At 56.1% G+C, this 25,606-nt stretch overlaps 1 protein-coding gene across 1 annotated transcript in view; it reads right to left on the bottom strand.

The window, feature by feature from the left end:
- UBE2O (ubiquitin conjugating enzyme E2 O) overlaps positions 1-25,606 on the bottom strand; it is a 59,129-nt gene that overhangs the window by 3,555 nt on the left and 29,968 nt on the right. Inside the window, exons 2-15 of the mRNA XM_082604707.1 lie at positions 9,673-9,732; positions 9,435-9,545; positions 7,358-7,455; positions 6,775-6,838; positions 5,960-6,103; positions 5,519-5,628; positions 5,232-5,382; positions 4,554-5,026; positions 4,024-4,178; positions 3,670-3,782; positions 3,448-3,576; positions 2,742-2,831; positions 1,255-1,951; positions 880-1,016 (exon numbers count right to left, since the gene is read on the bottom strand). Of these exons, the coding sequence (XP_082460833.1) occupies positions 880-1,016; positions 1,255-1,951; positions 2,742-2,831; positions 3,448-3,576; positions 3,670-3,782; positions 4,024-4,178; positions 4,554-5,026; positions 5,232-5,382; positions 5,519-5,628; positions 5,960-6,103; positions 6,775-6,838; positions 7,358-7,455; positions 9,435-9,545; positions 9,673-9,732 (2,532 nt within the window). The remainder of the gene's footprint in view (positions 1-879; positions 1,017-1,254; positions 1,952-2,741; positions 2,832-3,447; positions 3,577-3,669; positions 3,783-4,023; positions 4,179-4,553; positions 5,027-5,231; positions 5,383-5,518; positions 5,629-5,959; positions 6,104-6,774; positions 6,839-7,357; positions 7,456-9,434; positions 9,546-9,672; positions 9,733-25,606) is intronic.

Here is a 25,606-nt window from a genome sequence, read left to right as displayed (position 1 = left end):
GGCCCTGCCCTGGGGTTTCTGGCCGCCTGCAGGCCCATCTCAACAGTGCCTCTCTTTGTGGTCCCTTTCCTCTGGCCCCTTCCTCCAGGCCTGGGCTGGAGCTGAGGCCTCACTTGGACCCAAATTCAGTGTCTTGCATGGTGCCTGGCACACAGCAAGGCCCAGTGAAGGTCTGCTGAACAAATAAGGTGGCATATGGACCACGCTCGCTCATTCCTGGAACAAACAAGGAGGCGCTCACACGCCTCCACCAGCATGACTCAAAACACGGGGCCCAGGTCACAAACAGAGAAGTGGCAAATGGAGTGTGACGTGGCCACGGGAGGCTATACTGTCCTGTAGCTAAAAAGCAATGACTACATCAGTGTGAATCAACGTGGGTACGTCTGAAAAATTACCGTTGGCTGAAAAAAAACAAGTTATAGATGATGTGTATGATGATGTGCTAATCGTGTAGAACAAATCCTACAAGATAGTCTGGTTTATGGCGATGCACGAACATGTAAACACAGAAGAAGATCACCTGGAAGGAGACCCATGAAACTGCTGAAGTCATGGCCCCTGGGGGCAGGGTGAGGATTGGTCAAAGACAACTATGACTTTTTCTAAAATGTTCTAATTTTTCAAAAAACGAGAGAAGAGTCAGGTGATCATTACAATCTTAAACTAACTTTTAAAAGGATGACCACCTGGTCTAGACACATGCGTGGGACTCCTGCCAGCCGTGTGGCTCCCCTGGTGGAGCCTGTCCTGCCTGGTAAGGAGTCCCTCAGGCCTGCAGGCCCAGGGGCCGAGGCTGCAGCCTCTCGGGCACCAGGCGCCCACACAGCACAGCCGCACCCGGTAGTCCCCAGGCCTGGCCCGCACCAGGCTACTTGCCATTCTGTCCTCGAAGGTCTTGACCATGATGCCGTCGGGCAGCGAGGTAGCCAGCAGGGCCATCTCCTTCCGCACCGTGCTGAAGAACTTCTTGGCTTCTGGAGGCTGGAACTCAATTTTCTTAAAAGAGTGATTTGCTAGAGGGGGAAAGAGAGTGGTCAGTTCCTCAGGGCGAGGCCTGGGAACTCCACCTGGAGGTGCGGCGGCCGCTGGGAGCGCTCCCCCGACAGGTGGATGAACCCACATGCTCCCTGCCCTCCTCTCCTGGCATGGGGACTGGTGCCCAGGCCAGGGAAATGGCTCCCCAGCCCTGGGCGGCAGCCAGGGGCCAGCCACCTGGCCTCCAGATCTGGAACACACACGGGGCCAACTCACAGGGCGCGAACTCCAGCACCGAGAAGACCTCGCCCTTGGCGCTGGTGAAGGTGACCCCGGGCTTGCCGCCGCACTGCTGGCAGAGCACCGGGGTCTCGCTGGGCCACTCGGCCTTCACAGGTGACTGCCCCTCGGGCTTGTCCTCCTTGCGCTCCGTGTCTGGCACAGCCTCCATCTTCTCCTCCTCTGCGATGGCCACGTTGTCCAGGGTCTTCTTGAGGTTTTCCTGCAGCTTCTTGATGTCGTCCAGAAACTTCTTCTCCCGCGTCGGCTTCTCCGGCTCCGCCGTGGGGGAGGTGGGCGAGCCCGTCAGAAGCTGCTCCACGGTCATGTTCTTGAGGCTCTCCAGGATCTTGATGGCCTCTTTCAACTCCCGGAAGCTCTTCGGGGGCCCATCCTTGCCAGCCTTCTCCATCAGCCCAGCCACAGGGGTGGCCATGGCCACGGCTCCCTGGATGGCGGCCGTGGCGGCCTCCTCGCTGATCACCACTCCCTTGTCCTCCTCGGGGGCCACTGGCTGCTCGGTGGCTGCGATGGGGGGCTCCTCTATCTTGGGGTGCTCGTCCTCCACCAGCCCATTGTCCGTCTCCCAGCTGTCACTGTCGTCCTCCCACTCATCCGAGGACGCCCCACTGGTGCTGCCTTCTACCGAGTCATAGTCTGACTCCTCGATCTCAGACTCGATGTTGTACAGGTGCTGGTGGGGGGAGACGGGGCGCGGGCCATTCAGGGGCGCTCTGCCAGGACCCCAACCCTCAGAGCTGATAGTGACTGGGCGCCCTGAGGCCTCGGCAGCCACGCCACCCTTCCCCCCTTTCCTGCTCTGGCCTCCGCAGTTGGGCCTCTGTGCTTCTTGGTTCCTAGGCCCCTGAGAGGCACCTCCGCTGCCCCAGCCCCACCCATGGGCCCAAGGCCCAGCCAAGGCCTGTTCCAGCCTCCTTGCCGCTGAGTGCACTTGGTCAGCAAGGCCGTGTCACACCCTGTTCCCCCGCCGGAATGGCCTCCTGGACGAGAGGTGAGCCCCTCCCCCACCCCATGTTGGTGCCAGGAGAGGGGAGCTGGGGTGTGAGCATCAGCTCAAACAAGGGAGCAAAGAAACAGCATCAAAAACAGCCCTGCCACTCAGAACCCATCTGCTTTCTCTCCCTGATCTGTGAAAGTTGTCCTAGAAGTGTTGGTGCGAAGGCTCTAATTTCTTAAAGGAAGCAACCTGTGTTTTCTTAGCACAGTGAATGGGGATCCAGGCAGATCTGGGAGGTCTGTGAAAATCTACACATGACTGGCAATCCAGCTGTAGACTGGCAATCCAGCTGTAGGCTGCCTCTCTGCTTTCCCGACTCTCTCGCCCCGGGGCTCTGGGTGTAATACTGCCTTTCCTTTCCCTGAGACCTTACTCCCCCAAAGCAGACTCCCTGGCCAGGAAGATCTGAGCTCCCGGCCTGGCTGCCACGGTCTGGAGCTGCGAGGTGGACTCTGCAGGGGCTCACCTGGGGCAGGATGATGGTCTTGGAGTTATCAGCCCACACCACCTCCACCTTGCTGCTGATGTCCACGCGGGCCACCTGGCCGACCGACGGCTGCAGGGCAAATGGGACAGGGTCAAAGGTGCAGCTCCCCAAGGGTGAGGGCAGGGGCAAGGCCATGAGAACAGAAGGGATGTGGGCACCAGCCAGAGACCACCGTGAGTAACTCGAGCACGGGACCCTTTGGTTGAAACACCCCCAATGCTCGCCATCCACTGAGCCCCCCACTCACTCCCTTCCTGCTCGCAGCATCCTGGTCTCTCCGGGCTTCCAGCCTCGGGACTCTCGTCCCCACTCTTCCTCTGCCTGGAATCTGCCCAACCCCACCCTGTGTCCCCACTTGTGCTCCAGGGCCCAGCTCAGACGCCACCTCCCCAGGCCTCTCCTGTGCTCCTGTAGCACCTGACACCACGCTCGTGGCGCGGAGGACACGAATGGGCTTCTCTAATAGGCCCAGGGAGCAGCTGTGTGAACGAGGCCTGAGCCCGGCAGGTAGGTGAGTCCTCGTGCAGGTGCTCGGACTGAGCGGCCCCGCTGCCGGCAGCTGCTCTCCTGGGGAAGGCGCTTGGGGCGGACACGCAGCCCAAAGGACTTGCAGGTCTCGGCTCCTGGTGCCACCTGGTGGCACCATCAGGTACTGCAGCTGCCACACAGGCCAGGGTGCACGTACCTCATCCTCCCTGTGAGGCCCTCCATCCTCAGTGTTGCCGATTCGGATAACGATATCGGTCGTGCGGAACCGAAAGTCAGGGTGATCGGCAATGTCGTAGACGCTCACATCTTCCTCCTCTCCAATCAGCTGGGGAGGGATGGGTGGTCGTGAGCCCAGGGGCCCTACATCCAGCCCACCAGAGCCCACCCTGAAGGAGACGTGGGGGCAGCACCCGCTCACCTCCACGTCGTCCCCACTCGGCCGCAGCTTGAACCACTTCACCATGCAGGTGCGGCCCACGTGGTCCCCAGACTGCACCACGCCGTAGACAGCGGGGTCCGGACAGCTCTGGACTAGGGACCCAGCGGTGGGGGGGAGGGGGGCATGACTAGCTAAGGCGCCCTGGTGGTGCCACCTGCCACCCACCCACCCACTGCACGTCAACCACAACGGGGCCCAGAACCCACTGCTTCCCTGGCTCGGTCAGTGCAGGCCAGAAAGGCTCCCCGAGTCTTCAGAAGAGTGACCACCAAGGGGAGTGTCCTTGATGCCCAGACCCCTCGCCCCTTCTTCCCAAGCCCCACCCGGCGCTACCTCGCTTGTCCACCACGAAGTCTCCAGGGCAGAACTCGTTGTTGTCCAGGTGGTGCACAGGGAAGAGGTCGTTGGAGCGGACGTTGCACTCCACGGAGCCGTCCTGCCACATCACGTCTGCTGAGGTCATCGTGGTCACCACCTCCACCGCCACCCTGCAGGGCAGGACCAGTGAGGAAAGGGCAGCTACGCTCTCTACCCACCGCCCCACCCCACGGGCTTTGTAAACTGAAACCCTGAGCATCAGGCAGCAGGGAAGAAACAGTCTCCCCGCTAGGCATCTCCTCCGGGAAGGGGCCCCTGTCCCGCCCTCTCCCACTCCCAGATCCCTCCTTCCCACCCGGCCAACCCCAGGCACCTACGTCATCTTGGCTGGGCACCTCTGAGCCTTCACGGGGCCTGCAGACCGCGAGCGCGCCCATGTGCACGTGAGCCTGGGTGTGCATGCGTGTGGGAGCGGGGCGGGGGCAGGAGGGGAGGGTCTCAGGCTGGGCACCCGGCCGGGAAAGGGAGGGTGCCCCTGAGTTTACCTGTCCCCCGGCTTGAAGTCACGAGTGATCTTATTCTTCTTCCTCTTGTGTTTCCGCTTTAAGTTCTTGATGGACAAGGGGATGCTCTTCTTGCGACCTGCGCCGCTGCCGCTCTGGGAGGAGGTGGTGGAGCTGGCGGAGGAGGTCACCGAGCTGCTGTCGTCCGTGTCGTCGGCGGCCTCGTCATCGGCGTCCTGCTCGGCCGAGTGCAGCCGGTCATCCCCGCCCTCCTTCAGCAGGAAGGGGGGCAGCTGCTCGCCCCCCTCGTGGGCCTCCTCGGGGCCCTCGTCCTGCATCTCCACGGGGCTGGCAGACCCATCAGGCGTCTCCTCGGGGCTGGCGGACCCTGCTGCGCCCTTGGCTTTGGCCGCCCCCTTCTTGCCTGTGTCCTCCACGGAGTGGTCCCTGGAGCACTGGGAGTCGGGGGACCAGGACATGATCCTCACAACCTGGTTCCTGAGGAGGCGCTTCACCTGCAGGGACAGAATAGGGAGAGCCGGCTGACGCGGCCGGGCCCCAGGCAGCTCGGTCTGAGGGGTGACAGCTGTACACACCTAGCTGGCCTGCAAGGGTCATCAGGGCTGCCCCCCAAGGCCTAAAGCACAGACCTTCCTGCTGTGGAAATGGCTCAAGGCCAGTTCCTCAAACGCCCGCCAAGCCCCAGCCCCGAGGACATACCTTCTTGGCCATAGAGCCCTCCCCCTGGGCGCAGTGTTTTTCTGGACATTCACAGGCAATCTTGGCCGGCTCTACCTTGGCTGGGAAGACATACAGACAGCGCTCCCCGAGCTGCCGCTGAGCATGGTCAAAGCATCCGAGACGCTTCACCCTGGGAGGGGAGGGAGGAGAGGCAGGGGCTGGGCCAGGGGGTTCTCAGCCCCACGCACCTGTGCCCGCGGCCCAGAGACTTGCTTGGGGACCGCCCCTGGGGGCGCTGGAGCGGGTGGCGCGCTGGAGCCGCTCACCTGCCTAGGTTTTCCTGGGTGATGACAGAGGGCGGGGGGCTGACGCTGTCTGTGCCCCCTGGACAGAAGCTCTTGGTAATCCACGTGACCTTCAGCTCCACAACCTGCACCTGGGGGTGGCGGGCAGGACAGGGCCACAGTCAGCAGGCTCTAACGCCCTCTCTTTAAGCAGCTGTCCGGAGCCCACCTGCCCCCAGAGCAGGAAGCAGGTCCTCATCACAGTGTAGCACCAAGTTTGGACACCCCCAGAACAGGCCCACCCCAGGGGCCACTCACTGCGGCCTCCTCACCTCCAGTCAGGGCCCAGAGGACCTGCCACTCACCACCCTCCCACCTTGCTCGGCCCGGGTTCCCTTGGTTCTAAGAGCAACCCCACCCCAGGTGAGGCAGGGTGGGCGGGAGATCCAGGGCCTCACCCCCCTGTCCTGCCCCCACCCCTACCTCTTCGACCAACACGCGGAACTTGCTCTTGGTGCTGAGCACGGGCTTGACCCCTGACAGCCACTGGACACTGGAGAAGATCTTGGCAGGGCCAATGAGCACCTGGCCTGGGTAGAAGCCGTAGGAATCATCAAAGAAGAGACCCTGCAGGATTTGGGGCCAGAGAAAAGTCCCCGTGAGCACTGCCTCCTCAGGGGAGGGCGCTCTCCACACCCGCACCCCCTGCTCTGTGCCTGGCTCCTGCTGGCCCCAACCTCCACGCTCCACAGCCCCTAAGGCTCCAGAGTAGCACCTCCCAGACCTCAGGTGCATACAAATCACCAGGGATCTTACTGAAATGCACGTCTGGCCCATTCTGCTTCCAAGCTCTCAGGCCACAACAATGCTGCTGGTCCAGGGGAGGCACTTGAAGGACTAAAGCTCCAGAGGACAGGGGTCCCCAAACCTGCTTAATCACACACACTCCCCTAGTATTCTTATTTACAAACTGTGTCATGTACTACTGTTCTAAAATGTCAATTGTAGTAAAATACTGCATACGCTCTAAGAAAACAGGAGATTTAAAAAGAATGAGATACAAAGTCAACAAAATGCAAAGAAAGGTTCTACTGCTTTCTGCCCACACCCAAACTTTTATACCTTTGGATACACACCGCCCCTTTTCTAGGAAAGCAATGGCGTAGAAGCAGTGGTTAGCCTGGGTCAGCTCCAAGCTCTCTGCTGAGAAGTCCCTCCTGCACAGCCCAAGGGCTGAGGAACATGAGATGAGAGGCCCCCCGCCCCGCCCCCAGTCTCCTTGGGTGGAGCCAACGTACAGAGTCGCTGACATGTGGGCAGACATCGTAGAGCTTGGCACCATCCTCTGTGTTCATGGAGCACCTGCAACAGGGCACAGGGGCTTGGTTGGCACCTGACACACTGCCTGGGTCTTAGGGGAGGCGAGGCAGCCAGGACCCCTTGTGGTGCTGGTCAGGATCTAAAGGACTTGTGCAGAGGTGTCAATACGTCCACCCCCCCCCCTAAATAGGCAGTTCATCCTCCGCCCACACCTCAGCCCCTGCACTGGTACAAGGAACTCTCCTAAAACAAACAAGACTCTACACCCGGATCTGAGTGTTCACCACCATTAAAGTGCCTAAAATAAAGCATCAGCCCCTCTCACGTGTCCTAAATGATAATGCAGCTCTCCCGAAACCAGGGTAGAGCCTAGACCAGAAACTGAGCCAGAGGATCAGGCCAGGCTGACAAGGAGACCAGCCCAGGGTCAGGTCCTGAGACTTGAAGCCCCGAAAGCCTGCAGCCCCTAGTACAGCCCTCGAGGAACCGAGAAAACACCCCCTGCCCTCCTTCACGGGCTGCCCCTGCCAAACGATGGCTCCTCCATGGTGAAATCCGCACCTGGCACCGTTAGACAGCTTGAGGATGATCTGGTTCTTCAAGTCGTAGACCTTCCCCAGCCAGCAGTCATAGGCAATGTAGTCTCCATACATGAAGGGCTGCAGATCAGGCGAGAGGGGTGTGAGAGGTGGCCGATGACACTGGTGTCCAGGGCACCAATTCCTCTTGGCCGTACAGACGGGAGGAAGGCTCTAGATAGGTCCGACCTAATAGCTGCTGCAGCAGGCTTTCCCCCGAGAGTCCAGCTGCACCCCAGCTCCCCTCCCACGGCGTCCCAAGGACACAGGACACATAAGTGGGAGCGGGCTGGGGAGGGTGGTTATACAGATGAATAAGTAAAGTGATTTAAGCAAATAAATAACTAAACTGAGGATATCAAGAGCCATGTCTCTCACTATTGGGGACGGCACTCACTAATACAGGAACAGGAAGGGGAAGAGAGGAGGAGCCTGCGGAGCTGGACTGGGGCTGGAAGGATCAAGACGAACCCATACATCTTATACACACAGAACAGGCACGGACATATCTAGACGTGTGTGTGTGTCTACGTATGTAGACATACATGTATTCCCCAGTGTTGCCCTGAATAGGGCCAAGCAGCAATTAGCACACCCAGTGTGCATCCAGATCTTGGCTTTTGAAATTCCATTTTCTGAAAGGAACCAGGGCTCCTTGAAAAAACAGCTGATTCTAGGCTGGATGAGAAAAAATATAAGATGGAAAGAAAGTGTTTAAAAAAAAATGGTGGGGATATGTCAAAAGGACACAGATGTCAGCTTGAAGGGGATCCTACTGGCCAAATGTGGGATCATTCAAGCAACAAAACAAATAATGACAGTAATGGGTTATAACCAACTGAATAAAACAGGAATCTCTGCATCCATACTGATATAAAGTGAATAAATAAATGGGACAGAAAGTACAGCTCTTCCATACAGTAGAATGCCAAACTAATAAAAAGAAGTAGGCAACGATGGAGTCATAAAATCCCCATTTAGCAGCCACCAGAGTGCTGGCTGGTTCAGGTGGGAATTGTTAATGGAAGCTAAGGCTGATGTATGGGGGTTTGAGAAGTACCGGGTTATTGACACAATCCCGGAATATCTCCCCACAAAACTGATAGAATCGCTTCCAACAGGGTGAATGCTGACTTTACGGTGGGGAGACATGGCAGAGCCCCAGACGACTGGGGAGCAAACGGAATGCCCCCACCCTGCGGCCATGGGACGTTCCGGGCCAGTGAAGAGCTCAGCAGCACTTCTGGGGCAGTTCTGCCAAGAACGCAGGGCCCCAGGCTGGTCATGGGCACCGTCAGATGGCCCCACGCTCAGGGTCACCGGGATAAGGAAGACAAAGCAAGACTGGGGAACCTCTCCAGACTTGGGGAGATCAAAGAGCTGACAATTCTTGTGTGTGTTCCTGATGGAATCCTGGGTCAGAGGGGAAAAAGGAGATCGCTGGGACAACTGAATGAGGTCTGTGGATTGGACAGTAATGGGTCAAAGTCCTCGTTTTGGGCTTTGAATGGTGGTTAAACAGCAGAGTGTTCCTGTTTTGGGGAAATACACATTGTAGTATTTAGGGGTCATATAGCATCATACCTGTAGTTTGCTTTCAAATGTTTCAGAAAAGGGGAGGGGAGAAAGAGAGAGGGAGAGAAGGCGGCAGGGGGAGTGAGAAAGAGAGAGCGACAGAGGAGTACAGAGAGGTGGGGAAGGAGGGAGGAAAGGCGCTGGAGCTGATGCAGCGAAATGTCACCAGCTGAGGAACCTGGATGTTGCAGGGGATAAAGGTACCTACAACTTTTCAGTAAGTTTGAAATCATTAAGAAAGTAAACTGAAAAGAAATTTGTTCCAAAAAAAGCATTAGAGGAGAAGGGAAACCAGCAGTCTCTGCTGGAGACGTAAAGCCGTGTCCTGACCTCGCGTCTGCATGGCTGACTCACAAGAAGCATGGTGAGGCTGCAGAGAGCGAGCTGACTGCTGGGCTTGGCCACCCGGCCTGGGAAGGAGCCGCGGAGAGAACCAGAGCCCCGAGAGGGGGGGTCAGCGGGGGTGGCAGGCGGGGTGGGCTCACCCAGATGTGCTGCAGGTCCTTGCTGTTGACGGGGTAGACGATGCAGTTGGTGCCAATGAGCTTCACGGCGCAGTCGATGTTCACGTCTATCACCGTGCCACACTGGCTGTCCTGCGGGGGAGAAGGCATCCAGGTCCCGGCAGGCGCCCCGTGGGGCCACCCAGCAGACCCGGCCAGGACCTGCCCCAGGCCACCCCCGCCCCCAACCCTGCCCCACCGAGTGGGACGCGGGACTCACAGTGGAGCGCATGTGCCGGACCACATCCCGGGGCACCACGGAGCGGTCCTCTAGTTTCAACTGGAACAGAGAGCACAGGTGTCAGAGCACGGCCCCCCAGATCACTACAGGATACAGTCTTCTCCCTACCTCTTAGTGAAGCGTAGCATACGTATAGCTAAGCACACAAACCATAAGCCCAGAGCTCGGCTTTGCCAAATCCCACACGCCCCTCCAACAGCACCCAGATCAGGAGACAGCACGCCAGGTGCGACCTCCCGCACCAAAGGCAAACACCGTGCTCACCAGCGGTAACTGATCACGCTGAAAAGTGTGGCTACGTGACAGATCACGTAAGGCCTCATTTAAATTAAAGATTTAGGGGCTTCCCTGGTGGCGCAGTGGTTGAGAGTCCGCCTGCCGATGCAGGGGACACGGGTTCGTGCCCCGGTCCGGGAAGATCCCACATGCCACGGAGCGGCTGGGCCCATGAGCCATGGCCGCTGAGCCTGCGCTTCCGGAGCCTGTGCTCCGCAACGGGAGAGGCCACAGCAGTGAGAGGCCCGCGTGCCGAAAAAATAGAATAAAATAAAATAAAGATTTAACAGCCCATTCTGCAGAGAGCAAAACATTTTGCTGTGAGTGGAATCCTTTTTCCAGCTTCTGCCTGCCCTGCACCCCTGCTGCCGAGTGCTGAGCAGGGTGGGCTGGAGGAGGAGCGTGACACTGGGCCGAGGGTCACCCTGAAGCCGCTATCAGCCTCACCACCTTCTAATCTGGGCCACCCTGCCCGGCCAGTCACAGCCTGCTCCTTATCAACTGCCCCGCAGAGGACTGCGAGCTGCTGAGTAACCGACTCTCAGGATGCCGGCTTCTGGAGCCTGGCCAACTGCGCGGCAAGCATTGAGCCATCCCTCCACGACAAAGCCCCTCCCCCTGCCGGGCACCGGACGCCCCACAGCAGCCCAGGCGGGAGACGTTTCTCCACTGGGCCAGTGCATCTTCCTTGTTGGCTCCCCAAACCTGGGGCTGCTCCTCTGTGGTTCTTCACTGAGTCCTGGGAACCGGTGCATCTCTGTGACTGCCCATCTCCCTGGCTCAGGCACCTCCAAGACCCCAAACTAGGGGGATGGAAGAGCTGTTCCCTCAAACACCCAACTGAACACTCAAGATCACTCCACCGCAGAACGTGGGGCCTGGAACGGTGACCTCATGAGAGGAGAACTAACTGAGAAGGGAGACAAGCGCTTAAGGGCACCGAAATCCTGGCAACGACTAAAGCAAACCCTGCTATTAGTGGGATGTGACTTTAAAAAAAAGTAAACGGGAAGCAATGGGCCCGCCATCAACAGGTGACAGAGATGCTCCTACAGGGACACAAGCCTGTGTTCCAGATGAGAGGGAGCCCCGGTGTTAAGCACACCGGACACTTACCTGCGCTGGCGCTGCAGCCTTGCAAAGCAGCCTCGCGAAGCGCTCGTGTAAAAGGTGGGGTGAGTGGCTCAGAGGATTAACGAGGCAGTGAAAGCACAGACAGCCACCAGGCGCCAGGCCCACAGTAAGGGCTCAGCCAACGCTAAGTGCTATGACTACTCCACCGGCCTCCGTTGCCCCCTAGGCACAGGCTGAAGACCCTGAGCTCAGGATCCAAGATCCCAGGAGGCTGCAAGGGGCCACGTGGAACTCTGCTAACGGTGTGCTGGGATGACAGTGCCATTTTTCTAATTCAAAGAACCTCCTATCCTGTAACCTTCTGGGCCCAAATCCCTGGGTGGGACATGGTATTTTCAGTGCTGTCCCACCCTGTCTCAAACCTCTGCTCCCATTTTAGACTTCAAAAAGCCACAACTGCAGATCTTTCCAAGTTGCCACAGAAACCAGAAGTTGCAGTGAGGGGAAATCCACTGGGAGAGGGACAGTGCTGCATGGGGCAGGAGGTGACACCATGCTTGGAGCAGCTGTGGCTGCGGGCACAGGCTGCCTCGCGGGCTCAGGGACCTTGAGGAGAGACCCAAGTTGAGTCTGCACATCATCCCAACCTCAGCGTCTGTGCCAGTCCCCGAGACAGCTGCCAGGAAAGGAAGGGAGTGGCCCAAGCGCAGACCCTAAATCAGCACAGTCTTTGATGGGACACGGCCCAGCCTCACTACCTCCGAGGGGGTACGGGAAACTGAGGCTCCTGCTCTGAGGCCGAAGCAGGAACTACACAGCCAGTGAAAGCTGGCATCACGGCAAGGACAGGGATGGGTTTTCTCCTTCCTCCCTCTGTAGAACCTCTGCGAGGCTGTGGGGCAGGCAGGTCCCCGAGTTCCAAGGAGGGGGCCTGGTGAGCCAGCGTGTCCCCGGATGTGGCTCTCCTGACCCGCGCTTGGCCTCTTGCCCGAGTCTGACTCCTTCCACGTGAAGCTGGGTCTCCAGGCTCTTCTGATCTTGCACGACAACGACAATGACAGTGTAGAGCGGAGTGGCAGGCAGGACAGAGGGGTGCAGGGGCCACTATTCTGGCCGCATTTCTTTTTCTTCTTTTAATTAATTGATTTATTTATTTTGGCTGCGTTGGGTCTTCGTCGCTGCGCGCGGGCTTTCTCTACTCACAGCGAGCGGGGGCTACTCTTCATTGCGGTTCATGGGTTTCTCACTGCAGTGGCTTCTCTCGTTGCGGAGCACGGGCTCCAGGCGCGCGGGCTTCAGTAGTTGTAGCACGTGGGCTCGGTAGTTGTGGCTCATGGGCTCTAGAGCGCAGGCTCAGTAGTTGTGGCGCAGGGGCTTAGTTGCTCCGCAGCATGTGGGATTTTCCCGGATAGGGATAGAACCCGTGTCCCCTTCATTGGCAGGCAGATTCTTAACCACTGCGCCACCAGGGAAGTCCCTCTGGCTACATTTCTTTTCCTTGGGAATTCCAGAAAATGAGAACAGGACGCCTGGGAGGGCGAGGATGACTTGCAAGCCTCTCCATGCTCTTTCACCAGTTTCCCTCCCAGGTGCCCACGTCCCACCACACCGGGCACTGCTCTTTCCACATCCGCCAGCCGCTCCAGCCGGGCATCTCCCCTGGAACAGCGCTTACCCACGTCCTCCTCACCTCTCCCTGTTCCGGGCACGTGCTCCCTGCATCTCGAAGGCTTTCAGAACCCCTGCTCTGGAAGGAACCTCTGCTCTGGAAGCCTCTCCTCACAGCGACAGCACAGCTGGTGTGTATTACACTCCATGCAGTTTTCTAGCACTTCACGTGTTTTAACCTGAGAAATCCTCCACAACTCCACGAAATAAGCAGACTGTCACTGTCTTTACAGATAAGTAAACTGAGACAAAGAGAAAAGAAGTCACGTGTTCATGGTCACACGGCTCCTAAGTGGTGCCGCTGGGACTTCAACTCAGGCAGTCTAGCTCAAGTCCATGCGCTTAACCACAGAAAAACCTCCTCCCTCCCCAGCGAAGGAGAGATTTAGGGATAGAGCAAAACACACTTCAGGCAGGTCCACACCCTCTGAAAGACAGTAATTCTTCCCCTGGTTATAAAAGCAACAACTGCTCTATTCATTTTTGGGGCACATGGCAGGAGGCTGTGGTGGCCTCTGCCTGCGGACGTCATCAGGGCCCTGAGCGCCCGCCGAGGCCGCCAGGTGGGAGACACCACCGGGTCTCAGCAGTTTGCCTTCCTCTGCTCCTCCCCCCTTGAGAGATCAGGCACCCAGATCACAGGCACCAGACACTGGAGGCTAACACCAGAGGGCGCTGTGCCTGCTCTAAGAAAACGCCAGATTGAAAAGTGAAACTAAGCCATGAAACAGAGCCACGTTTTTGGTTAGGTGCACCCTGGACGCAGTTTTTTAAAAAGTGTCACCAGCGTGGGATCTGAGGTGGAAGGTGGATAGAGTTTAACTGTCAGTATTGGCTCTAGAATTCTGAACAACCTCTGAGGTGGTGAACTATTGTTTAACATTTCTTGAGGGAGAGCTGTAGCTATCAGAGGTTTCTGAATAACAAAAAAAAGCAAGACAAGAAAGATAACACACCAAAATGTTAAAGTGTCTGAGTGAAGAGGGGCTACAGGTGGTTTTAAAAACGAACATGCATTACTTTGGAGACTTTTAAAATGTTTTTAAATTGACATATAGTTGATTTACAATACTGTGTTAGTTTCAAGTGTACAGCACAGCGATTTGTTTTTGTGGGTCCTTTGCAGATTACATTCCGTTACAGGTTATTACAAGAGATTGGGTATAACTCCCTGTGCTTGGACACTTTTGTGACATGTCTGCGGGACGTGCCTGGTGGAATCCGAGAACCCACATCCTTTGCTTCCACTGCCTCCTCTGGAAACAGGAGTAGCAAACAACACACCTGCCCGCATGGCGAGGATTCCTGCACCTGCTCTGGAGGAAGAGAGCCAGGCTTCAGGGAGGACAAGCACTGGTGATATAAGCCCCGCTCTGACTCAGCCTCCATTCTAGTGCAGCAGAGAAACAGACAGGCACACGCGCGTGCGCACGCACACACACACACACACACAGGTCAGGTGGTGCTATGTGCCATACAGAAAACCAAGGCACTACCCAGGGTGTGTGGGGGAGAGGCTGGAAACGGGAGGGGAGCAAGAGCAAGTTATTTATTTTGAGAGGGTGACCAGGAAAGGCTGCTCCAAGGTGACATGTGACCAGAGGTCTGAGTGTATTAAGGGAGTGAGCTTTCCAAGCAGACAGAAGAGCCGTCCTGACGACCCTGGCAGAGTGCGCCTGGATGACGCCCAGCGGAGGCCAGCAGGGCTGCGACAGAGCAGCAGGGAGCAGGAGGCGAGGCCAAGCATCTCGGGCCTCAGAGAAAAAGCACCAGGGAAGGACCTGAGAGTCCGTCCTGAGTGACGGGAGCGCTTGCAGGTCTCTGAGCAGGGGTCACATTAAAAGCGTCATCTGGGGCTTCCCTAGTGGCGCAGTGGTTGAGGGTCCGCCTGCCGATGCAGGGCATGTGGGTTCGTGCCCCGGTCCGGGAAGATCCCACATGCCGTGGAGCGGCTGGGCCCGTGAGCCATGGCCGCTGAGCCTGCGCGTCCGGAGCCTGTGCTCCGCAACGGGAGAGGCCACAACAGTGAGAGGCCCGCGTACCGCAAAAAAAAAAAAAAAGAAAAAAGCGTCATCTGGCTGTGGGCAGGGTAGGGTGACCAGGTAGCCCAGGGGTTCTCAACTGGGGGCAACTCTGCCCCACAGAGGACATCTGTAATGTCTGGAGACACGCTTGGCTGTCACAGCTGGGGGAGGGGCTCCTGGTGGTGAGAGGCCAGGGACGCTGTTAAACATCCAACAATGCTCAGGACGGCCCCCCACAGCAGAGACTGATTCGGCCCAAAGCGTCAGCAGTGCTGAGGCTGAGGAGCCCTGAGGCTGTTCCCAGGAGAGTCTGGTGGTGCTGAGACCAGAGGAGGGTGAAAGGATCACCCTCCAGATCCTTTCTGAAATGTGAGTTAAAGAGGTGCTCCAAGTCTGAAAGCAATTCAGGGGCAAAGGGAGGAGGGGGGACACCGCCGGGGGAAGGCAACATGGCAGGGGGCCTGAGCACTTCCGTCCCACCCCCATTTGAGCTCCAAGGAGCTCTGCCCTGGCCAGGAGGCCCACTCTCTGCCCCTTGCCCCCCGGGCTGCCCGAGGCGCACACTGCTTCCCTGAGCTGCAGCTCTGACTCCTGGCACTGACGGCACAGCAGGAACGACGAGCTGGTCCCGACCCTCATTCCTAACACGGCTCTCGACTGAACCTAATGCACCATATAAAAATGTTCCAAGGACAGAAAAAGGCAAACTGAGGCTGATCAATTGGTTGAAAATACAAGGAAGCTGAAACAAGAAGTTACTTTAAAGTGGATTTGAACATTACATCCTGTAGGATTGGGTGGCCCTAAGGGCTGGCCTGCTCAGTGGGGGCTGAGCACCCACCTTAGGAAAAAAAGCAGGCTTCATGCCTGGTCACTAAGATCAGTGTCCACCAACAGGGCTCCCAGTGTGAGAGGAGAAGAGGCAGGAAGTCCAACAACGGGCAAAGGAGGGCCATTAAAGGGGCCTGAGCATCTGCGGCAAGGCTGGAAGCCACCCGCCCACCACTGCCATCTCCTGTCAAACTCCGGCAAGGCCAAAACACAGGGGAGGAGAGGCGGGTGTCCTTTGGACCCACAGCAAGAAAGCCACGCAGTCTTCCCTGGGGGTGAGTGACATGAGCTGTACCAGATCCTCAACTGACAATGGGAGTACCAGCACCCACAGTCTCGGGTCGCAAGGACGAGCTGTCTGCCAGTCCCACACCGTGCCCCTGGCAAGTGAGTGGGAGATGGGGGACGGCTTGCTGTGGCCCCCGGTTTGGGCTGTGTTCAGTGGCCTGAGCCAGGCCCTTCCTGGGGAGGGAGAGGAGAGAGGAGTGGCAGGGCCAGCAGACACACGGGAGATGAGGCTGTTTACCTAGGCCAGGACTCAAAGAACAGATTCCTGAAAGGAATATAATGAGGTGAGACCAGTGCTGGAAATTTCTAAAGGCTTGCTACTTCCCAAGGGGTAAAAAGAATCTGAGAAACACCATCCCTCCCACCTCTCATACAGCTAGAGCTGGGACAGTGGTCAATGGGGCGTGGGGTGGGGAAACTTCAGGGCCTCCTAACCACCCCCTCTCACTCCCTCAGCCGAGGTCGCAGATGCTGAAGAAGGCCCCAGTCCCGCTGCCCCTGGGTCTACTTGGCTGCAAGCACCCCAGCTCACTGCGGTGGCCACCCAGCTGCACTCCAAGCCAAGATGGAATGGGGGACATGCTAGTCACTGGCTGAGAAGCCCAGCTCAGTCTAGGGGGTGAGAATAGAGGAAGCTATTCAATAGAACTTTGCTAATCCTTGGACTGAGGTCATCGAAAATTTTTTCAGTGCTTCCTATAGATTCAAGGCTAGAGAAGAATACAAATGTAAAATAAGGAATGCACACAGTCTTTAAGGAATTTAGAAGGATCTGGCATAGAGATGGGTGGGGAAAGGGGAGGGGCAGGCCCAGGGATATTAACTCCCTCCCTCCAACGCAAATACAATTTGGAGGCCAGAGAAGCTAAGATGCCAGATTGGGAAGTTTATCCCACAGTGCAGAATTCTGAAAAAGCCTTGGAAATCCTAGAATGGAATGCTCCCTAGAGCAGTTTTTCCTTCTTTCTTTTTTTTTTCTTTTTGCCGTGCCAGTTGGCCAGAGGGATCCCAGTTCCCCGACCAGGGATTGAACCCAGGCCCTCGGCAGTGAAAGTGCAGAGTCCTAACCACTGGACCATCACGGAATTCCCAAGCAGTGTTTTTCAAACTGAGGGCTGTGACCCATTAGTGGGTTATGAGATCAATTTAGTGGGTCATGGCCAACACTGGGTGTATCACATACAGGAAGGCTAGGTACTGTTTTGTTTTGTTTGGTTTGGTTTTATTTATTTTACTTTTGGCTGCATTGGGTCTTCATTGTTGGGTCTTCGTTGCTGCACGCAGGCTTTCTCCCGTTGCGGCAGGCTACTCTTCGTTGCGGCGCGTGGGCTTCTTATTGCGGTGGCTTCTCTTGTTGCAGAGCTCGGGCTCTAGGTGCACAGGCTTCAGTAGTTGTGGCACGTGGACTTCAGTAGTTGTGGCTCGCAGGATCTAGAGTGCAGATTCAGTAGTCGTGGTGCACGGGCTTAGTTGCTCTGCAGCATGTGGGATCTTCGAGACCAGGGCTCGAACCCGTGTCCTCTGCATTGGCAGGCGGGTTCCCAACCACTGCGCCAGCAGTGAAGCCCTGAGGTACTGTTCTGAGAACACTTTTCCAGGCGCATATATAACATACATGTGTCCTGGGTCACGATGTATAGTATGTTCTATGGCGGGTCACTTTCAAGAAGTTTGAGGGCCCCACCCCTGCCTATCTGCTCTGCTGGCTCCCTCTAGCTAGGGCTTCAGCCAGTTACAAGCAAAGCGAGACATCTCTTCTCGTCAGAAGCTGGTCTAGAGCCCCAAACAAGCAAACAATCAAAAACCCTAGGATCTAAACGTTCACACACAGATACTGTGGGAGTGGGGAACTTTTAACTCTTTCTGACATTACTTAAAATGTCAGTAAGTTGGCCTTCAGAAGAGTGAACCTGGGAGTGGCAGGAAATGGTACTAACTGTGGGTTGGAGCTGGGCTCCTCTTCCAACTTCCAGTTCTGAATGGATTTGGGGATATGACTGGCCAGTGAGTCTAGCGAATGCCAGTGTAATGACTTTCTCAGAGCAGTTGACCATCATGTGACTGAGTCCCTAAAAATCCAGCCATCAGCAAGCTGCCCACCTGAGGATCGAAGGTTTTACCAGCAAACACAAATGGCCAGAGGGCCTCACATGCCAGGGGGAGGAGGAGAGCTGGAAATGCCTGGGCAGTGGAAGAAAAGACAAACGCTGGTGCCCCTAACTGGAAAATTCTGTCAATCACGCGCTACAGAAACCATTCAACAGAAGCTCTGCTAAAACCAAAGACTGGGGTCAATCAATTCAATAGTTTTTTAGTGTTTTCCATAGATTCAGAATGAGACAAGAATACAAACACATAGGTACGTGTCCTGGCTTTACAGAACTTACATTTAGATGGGGGAGACAAAATGAAAATACCTCAAAACATTTACACAAGTAAATACACTGCCGAGCTGGGTAGAGAGACAAAGATTCCTGTTTCCAAATGGCAGGTGGGGGAAGGCGGGAAGGGCCAGGCTGCAAAGGAAATGTGCATCAGAGATGCAGGCAAGGGATGCCACCCCCTGACCCCTGCAGATGAAAACTGGCCAGGCCTCTGTACTCTCAACCCCCAGGGGTAGCCCTGTCCCCAGGGACCCCTCTCTCTGATGGCACACCACAGTCCTGAAGCCTGTAATCAGGGCCAGCAATGCAGCATGACTGCATCACTGCTTGGAAACTGCAGCTGCGGCTTGCCAGCTTGCTGAAATGGTCCAGAGGCACAGCCTGCCCAAGGGGACTGAGTCCAACTGCCTGCTCAGTGAGGGGGAAGGACCGGGGAGCTGTGCCTGGCACCAGGCCAGCTGGAGCCCAGGCAGCAGAGCTGGGTCTCTGCAGATGCTGCAGTGTTTGGGGTGCAGCAATATGCGTTCCAGTAGCAAGAGCTGGCATGGAGAAAGAACCCAGCACTACACCCAGTGTCTTGGCCCCGGGCTTATCAACCTGGCTCTAAAAAGGACAAAACAGCCTAGGACTCCCGGATTAGAAAGGAGGGTACAGACAGGCAGCGTTAGACTGAGAAGGCCTCCCTACTCAAGAGGTATGACTAAAAGGTAGAAGAGTAAACAGCATGACTTCCTGTCTGTTCTCATGGCCGGGCTGCTGGGCATCCATCCCCAGGAGTAAGCAGAGAGCAAGCCCATGGTCCAGGTGCAGACAGAGCCCAACACTGCCTTCCAGACCCCCACCATAACCCCCACGTGTCTGATGTCAGGTGAGTTCACAGAACGATGACCCAGGCTGGTAATCCCACGAATAGACCTTCATGGAGCCCATGCTGTGCAGGGGAAAGCCCCACGTGGAGGTACTGCTGTGGTAGCTCTCATTCCACAGAGGAGGCTGGAGGCTCAGAGAGGTAAGTGACCTGTCCGAGGCCACCTGGCGCCAGGATTCCAGAGCCCTGGATCTGCTAGTGTCCTTCCTCATTTGGCGTGCGTGGCCCTCTGCACAGCCCTTTCTACCCCGGGGCATCGTCCTGGATCTCGTTGAAAATGCAGACTCCCAGGCCCCAGCCCAGCTGCCTTAGAATCCACAGGTTAACAAGGTCTCCAGGTGACCCACGTGCACATCACCTTGTCCTCACGTAACAGTGGCTCTTAACAGAGGGGCATCAAGATGGAAGGAGGGCCCCATCCCAGGCTCACTGCCCACAGTCCCCAGGATGGTATTCTGAAAACAGGCATTCTGAAAAAGTTCCTAAAGTGATTTTGATACTTATCTCCAAATCCTGGTTATTCTGACTGGCATTTTAAAGGCAGTAAGGGAGGAGAAATAGCTAAAAGGGACTATATCTGAGTCCAGTGGGGCAGGTCAAGCCCACTCTCAACTATAAGGGACCCCATGAGGAAGAAACACAGCCTCCCTGAACCCACACCAACCTCTGCTTGTTTCTCAAACACCTGTGGTTACTATTTCAAGGCATGAAATGGATACCCATCCTGGGTACAGGGTATCACTCAAGCACCAACTGGCCTGGCAACTCTGGCACAGACCAAATGGCTCCTGGGGGCCGCTATTACCTCTTGGTTTGACCGTTAAGTCCTAAAAACCTGACTGACCATGAAAAAGCAGAATCCCTGAGGCTGGGAGGAAGCATCCCTCCAGCCCTGCAGGCACAGTGAGACGAGGCTGCGGCTGGCCATACGGCCCAAGAGCCAGGTCCTGCAGAGGCCACGGTGTTGCCACTCCCCAGCTGCATGCGCTAAGTCCTGTCACCTCCCTGGGCATCACCTGGCATGGGCAGCCCTGGGCTGGACAAGCTCTGGGCCCTTCCAGCTCCAGAGCTCATCCCCTGCAACGTCTCCAGAAGCCCTGGAATCTACCTGCCCAGCACCTGTCCCTGCCGAGGGGCCACATGGGTATTCCATTTGCAAAGTGAATCTCCAGAGACCCCCAAGGGGGGTGGCTGAAAGGAAAAGATGGCGCTGGTGCACACGGCCTGAGAAGGCCCTGGGACAGGAGCACCAGGGCAAAGCCTGGACCAGGCCCCTGACAGTTTCTCTCCCCAGGAACTTAGAGCTCAGCTGGAGAAAACAAGTACACAAAATAACATCTACAAAGACAGAAACAAGATACAAAAATTAATGTACAGGGCTTCCCTGGTGGCGCAGTGGTTAAGAATCTGCCTGCCAATGCAAGGGACATGGGTTCGAGCCCTGGCCCAGGAAGATTCCACATGCTGCGGAGCAACTAAGCCCGTGTGCCACAACCACTGAGCCTGCACTCTAGAGCCAGTGAGCCACAACTACTGAGCCCACGTGCCACAACTACTGAAGCCTGCGCGCCTAGAGCCCGTGCTCTGCAACAAGAGAAGCCACTGCAATGAGAAGCCCGCACACCGCAACGAAGAGTAGGCCCTGCTCGCCGCAACCAGAGAAAGCCTGCGCACAGCAACGAAGACCCAACGCAGCCAAAAATAAAAACAAATAAATAAATAAATTTATTTTAAAAAAATTAACGTACAGGTGTCTCTTGAGTTAGATATCATTACTAAAAAAGTCTTTTACAAATTGAAAGGATTTTAGAATCGGGGAGCTATTTCAAGAAAACCCACAGGAAATCTTAGAGTATGCAAATTACCACCTTCTTGTTTATAGGGTCAAAATTCTCCTCCCTTTTTTTTTTTTTTTTTTTTTTTTTCCTCGCGGTACGCGGGCCTCTCACTGTTGTGGCCTCTCCCGTTGCGGAGCACAGGCTCTGGATGCGCAGGCTCAGCAGCCATGGCTCACGGGCCCAGCCGCTCCGTGGCATGTGGGATCTTCCCAGACCGGGGCACGAACCCGTATCCCCTGCATTGGCAGGCGGACTCTCAACCACTGCGCCACCAGGGAAGCCCTCCTCCCCTCTTAATGACTGCAGACACACCCACCTCAGCGATGAGCAGATACAGCTAAGAGAGAACCAGAGTGAGTGGGAGAGGGTGCGCTCAGCTGGATGGCGGGGTGGCACTAAGGTGCCTGCCTGGAGGAGGTGCGATCAGAGGAGGTGGCACCGCATGGGCCAGGGGGCCAGCAGGAGGTGCTCTCAGGCCCGGGTGAGTGTGGAGGGAGGGAGGGAGGGAGGGAAGGGTAAGGAGCGTCCAAGTGCCTCACAGACCTCATCCAGGCCTCACAGCCCCCTCAGGAGGAGGGTCCTGGAAACAATGTGCCAGGGGTGGGCACAGGGCTGGCACGCACCAAGTGAGCCTCTCCCCAGTCCGCCTCCTGGCACCAGGCCAGCCTCACTGCCCCACGGCGCCCCTGAGCCGTCTGGGGAGAGGGGGTGACCAGTGAACAGACACCAGCACGCAAGACCCTGGCCTGATTCTCTTTTTTGTATGATTAAGCACGAAACTTCATTCCTTCCTTCCTTCCTTCCTCCGAGCTCCTCTAGGTCCGACGTAGAAGGACTTCTCAGCCAGAATTCATATTATCACAAATCTGAAGGAGGACACATTTCCTGAAGGTGAAAGATAAAATGTATTTGAACTATTGGATGCCCACCTCTAGACATCAAGCCCTAAAATCAGCGACTGCAAGGTAGCGTTCTGGCCGACACACACCGCTATGTTTGGTCTGGAAGGGAAACTGATGGAAACCACCCCACGGCCCCATAAAACCAGAGTGGAGAAGTCCAGATATGTAACTCATCAGTGTTGAAATAGCAAAGGATTATGAAGAAGAACGGAGGCAGCCTTGACAGGCCCCTTGGGAGGAGGACTAGGTTTTAAGGCAACTATCAGAACCCTCAGAACTCTTTCAAAAATACACATTGCTGATTTTTTTTTAACCCCAAACCTACTGAATGAATCTCTGGGTGAAGCCAGGAATCTATTTCTTAACGTTCGCTGGGCAAGTCAGATAACCAGCCTGGTAAAAACAGCTCTACTTCAACCAGTATGCGTCCCTTTCTTCTAAAACAAAATAGGACTACTAGAGACATTTGTGGTTTTTTGGGTTTTTTTAATTTTATTTATTCATTTTTGGCTGCATTGGGTCTTCACTGCTGCGCGCGGGCTTTCTCTAGTTGCGGTGAGCGGGGGCTGCTCTTCGTTGCGGTGCGCGGGCTTCTCATTGCAGTGGCCTCGCTTGTTGCGGAGCACAGGCTCTAGGTGCGCGGGCTTCAGTAGTTGTGGCATGTGGGCTCTAGAGTGCAGGCTCAGTAGTTGTGGCGCACGGGCTTAGTTGCTCCGTGGCATGTGGGATCTTCCCGGACCCGGGCTCAAACCCGTGTCCCCTGCATTGGCAGGCAGATTCTTAACCACTGCGCCACAAGGGAAGCCTCGGGACATTGGTTTTTAATTTTTTTAAAATTTAAAGATAAAAATCTGGGGATCGGGCCTCCCTGGTGGCGCAGTGGTTGAGAGTCCGCCTGCCGATGCAGGGGATACGGGTTCGTGCCCCGGTCTGGGAGGATCCCATGTGCCGCGGAGCGGCTGGGCCCGTGAGCCATGGCCGCTGAGCCTGCGCGTCCGGAGCCTGTGCTCCGCAACGGGAGAGGCCACAACAGTGAGAGGCCCGCGTACGGAAAAAAAAAAAAAAAAAAAAAAATCTGGGGATCAAGATGCAAAAGCAAGGTGGATTAAAATAATGAACAAAGTGAGGTTCAGCTCATACCCGGCCCTCAGTATCCCTGACACACTCCTCCTGCGGTTCAGCCCTTGAACACACACACAGGCACCAGGTCCCCTAAACGATGTGGCCCCAACTCTGACCTCTGCTCAGGTGGTCCAGACCCTGGTCTAGATCAGCTTCCAGACAGACACCAAGGACAAAGCCCCAGACCCTGCTGACCAAGAGCCCTGTGACCTGACCCAGGCCAGCTGCTGCCTAGGTGGCAAAGAGCAGAACCTGCCAGTACATATCCTGGACACCTGGGGGACATGGTTTTCCCACCATAAAGACTTCCAGGCAGGAAGGCAGCTCCTAGGCCCATGCTGCGGCCACAAGAACGTGATTTTTAGAGCTGGGATACTGGATGGGATGGAGCTGGTGCATCAGATGTGGCTCTTCTCTCCTGTAAGAACTCTGAGTCTGAGAAAGAACTGCCCTGGCAGGAAGGCGAGTCACTGCTTGATCCAAATCCTCCAAGATGACTGCAAGGACCTCGGCTCACAGACGCTCCCGCTCCCTTTTCTTCACCTTCCCCTCTTCAAACCCACAGAAAAATGACATCATCTTCAAAACGATGTCACCTCTAGTCAGCAGAGCTGGGGACTCATCCCCGCAGTGGCTCATGACACCGAGCCTCATCTCCACCCAGAATGTCTGCGGCTCCCGCGGTCCATGCTCCCAAACTGAGAATCAGCTGCTAACCAATAGCCACGCTCTCTGCAAAATACACCCTACCTTCCGAAACAGACTCAGACTGAAAGGGATTCACTCAGCACTGCTATTTTTAAAAATGCAAATATGGGAGGAAAAGACAGTAAAAATAACACACCAGACCCCTGGTCCAAGGCCGAGTCCTTCCTCAGGGGTCAGGCTCTCACTGAGGTGGGGTGTGGGAGCAGGGTGGCTCATCTCCCTATGCAGTTTTGTTTTCATCATACCTGTGGGCTCAGAGCCCCCACCCCACCCATTCCCTGAGCCACGCCCAGGCAGGTAAGGGGGATCCACAGCAGAGGGGCAGGAGCTTTCATGACCCTCCCCAGAATGACTGTGTCAGAACAATGCTGGTCCTCTATTTTCCTCAATTCCAAAACTACATCTTTCCAAGACAAACTGGGGTGGGTGCTGCAAACATCCCCTGCCCGCCCCCTACCCCAGAAGCAGGAGCTTGATGAAGGCACAGGAAGCCAAGGAGGAAGAGACATGAGACCCCTAGGATGGAAAGCGAGCCAGGGTCTCGCATCACTGAATGACGGTCTTAACAGCCAGCTGGTCCCAAATCGCTGACAGCCTTCTGGATCTGCCTGGTCCCCACTGTCGATGCCACAGCCACTGAGAGCCACACAGACAGGCTGGCCCCGCCACTCCCCAGTGCCAACCTTGACAGTCACGCCTTCCTTTTCTCAGTCACCCCATGTCACTAGAATTAGGTCAGGGAAGGATCAGGTAGCCAGCTTTCTGAGCAAAGATTTCTAACAAAATGAAGCACAAATACTTAGCAGTCCGCTTCTGGGCTGAGTTGTGGTAACTGGCATGGCTGGGAAAGTGGAAAGGACTCACCACCACCCACTGGAGAGAGGTGAGGAGGAAACACCTACTGGCACTGTAGACTCAGCTCGGGCCTGCACGGTCACAACCCCTCCAAAGACTGAAACGCCAGCGTCATCGTCATCTAAGCCACCAGAGCGTGGAAGGTGACCATTTTCTGCTCTCCTAAGGATGGTAGTGATCAGCACCACTGAGATACACTAACGCATTACAATGGACGCACTAGGGTGTCAGCACACCTGCTTGAGAAGGGCTGGAGACTTGCCAGGGGTACGCAGTACACCTTTTCTTTTTTCTTTTTAAAATTTATCTTTGGCTGTGTTGGGTCTTCGTTGCTGCGCATGGGCTTTCTCCTGTTGCCGCGAGCGGGGGCTACTCTTCGTTGCGGTGCACAGGCTTCTCATTGCGGTGGCTTCTCTTGTTGCAAGACACAGGCTATAGGTGCGTGGGCTCAGTAGTTGTGCTCGCGGGCTCTAGAGCACAGGCTCAGTAGTTGTGGCCCACAGGCTTAGTTGCTCCGCGCCATGTGGGATCTTCCCAGACCAGGTCTTGAACCCGTGTCCCCTGCATTGGCAGGCGGATTCTTAACCACTGCTTCACCAGGGAAGCCCGCGGTACACCTTTTACTATAAACATCTCAGCCTTCCTATCTCTCCTACCTGGGCTGTCCCTATTTCTCTAATCCCTGGGGCCTCAGAGCTGGCCAACAGGCTGCTGGACCAGAAATCTAAAGAAGAACCAGAAGACAACCCCAGACTGGCATATCTGAAGAATCCTTCCCACCTCCCGCAGGTGTATCCAGACGCCCTCAAGGACTCTGCTACGGTCCATCCTTCAAGGTCCAACCAAGCCACACAAAGGGGACAGCAGGCCTGTGGAGATGGGTTGAGATCTAGGCCCCAGGACGTACGTGGCATGTGGTAAGTAATGGAAATGGTAGTTCTCTTGCCCTCCCATGCCCACCCCGCTTATGCTCTCCCAGCAATTTCAGAGTTCACTTCACCCATCAGTAGTTTGAACTACCCTGAAATGGCAGGTAATATACGAAGCTGTGAAATGAACCACACAGGGAGAGGGC

The sequence above is a fragment of the Mesoplodon mirus genome, assembly GCF_964341445.2.
Source record: "Mesoplodon mirus genome assembly, chromosome: 18".
Taxonomy (NCBI): Eukaryota; Metazoa; Chordata; class Mammalia; order Artiodactyla; family Ziphiidae; genus Mesoplodon; species Mesoplodon mirus.
The sequence above is the reverse complement of the archived record's forward strand: the minus strand, read 5'-3'. Positions and strand labels throughout refer to the sequence as shown.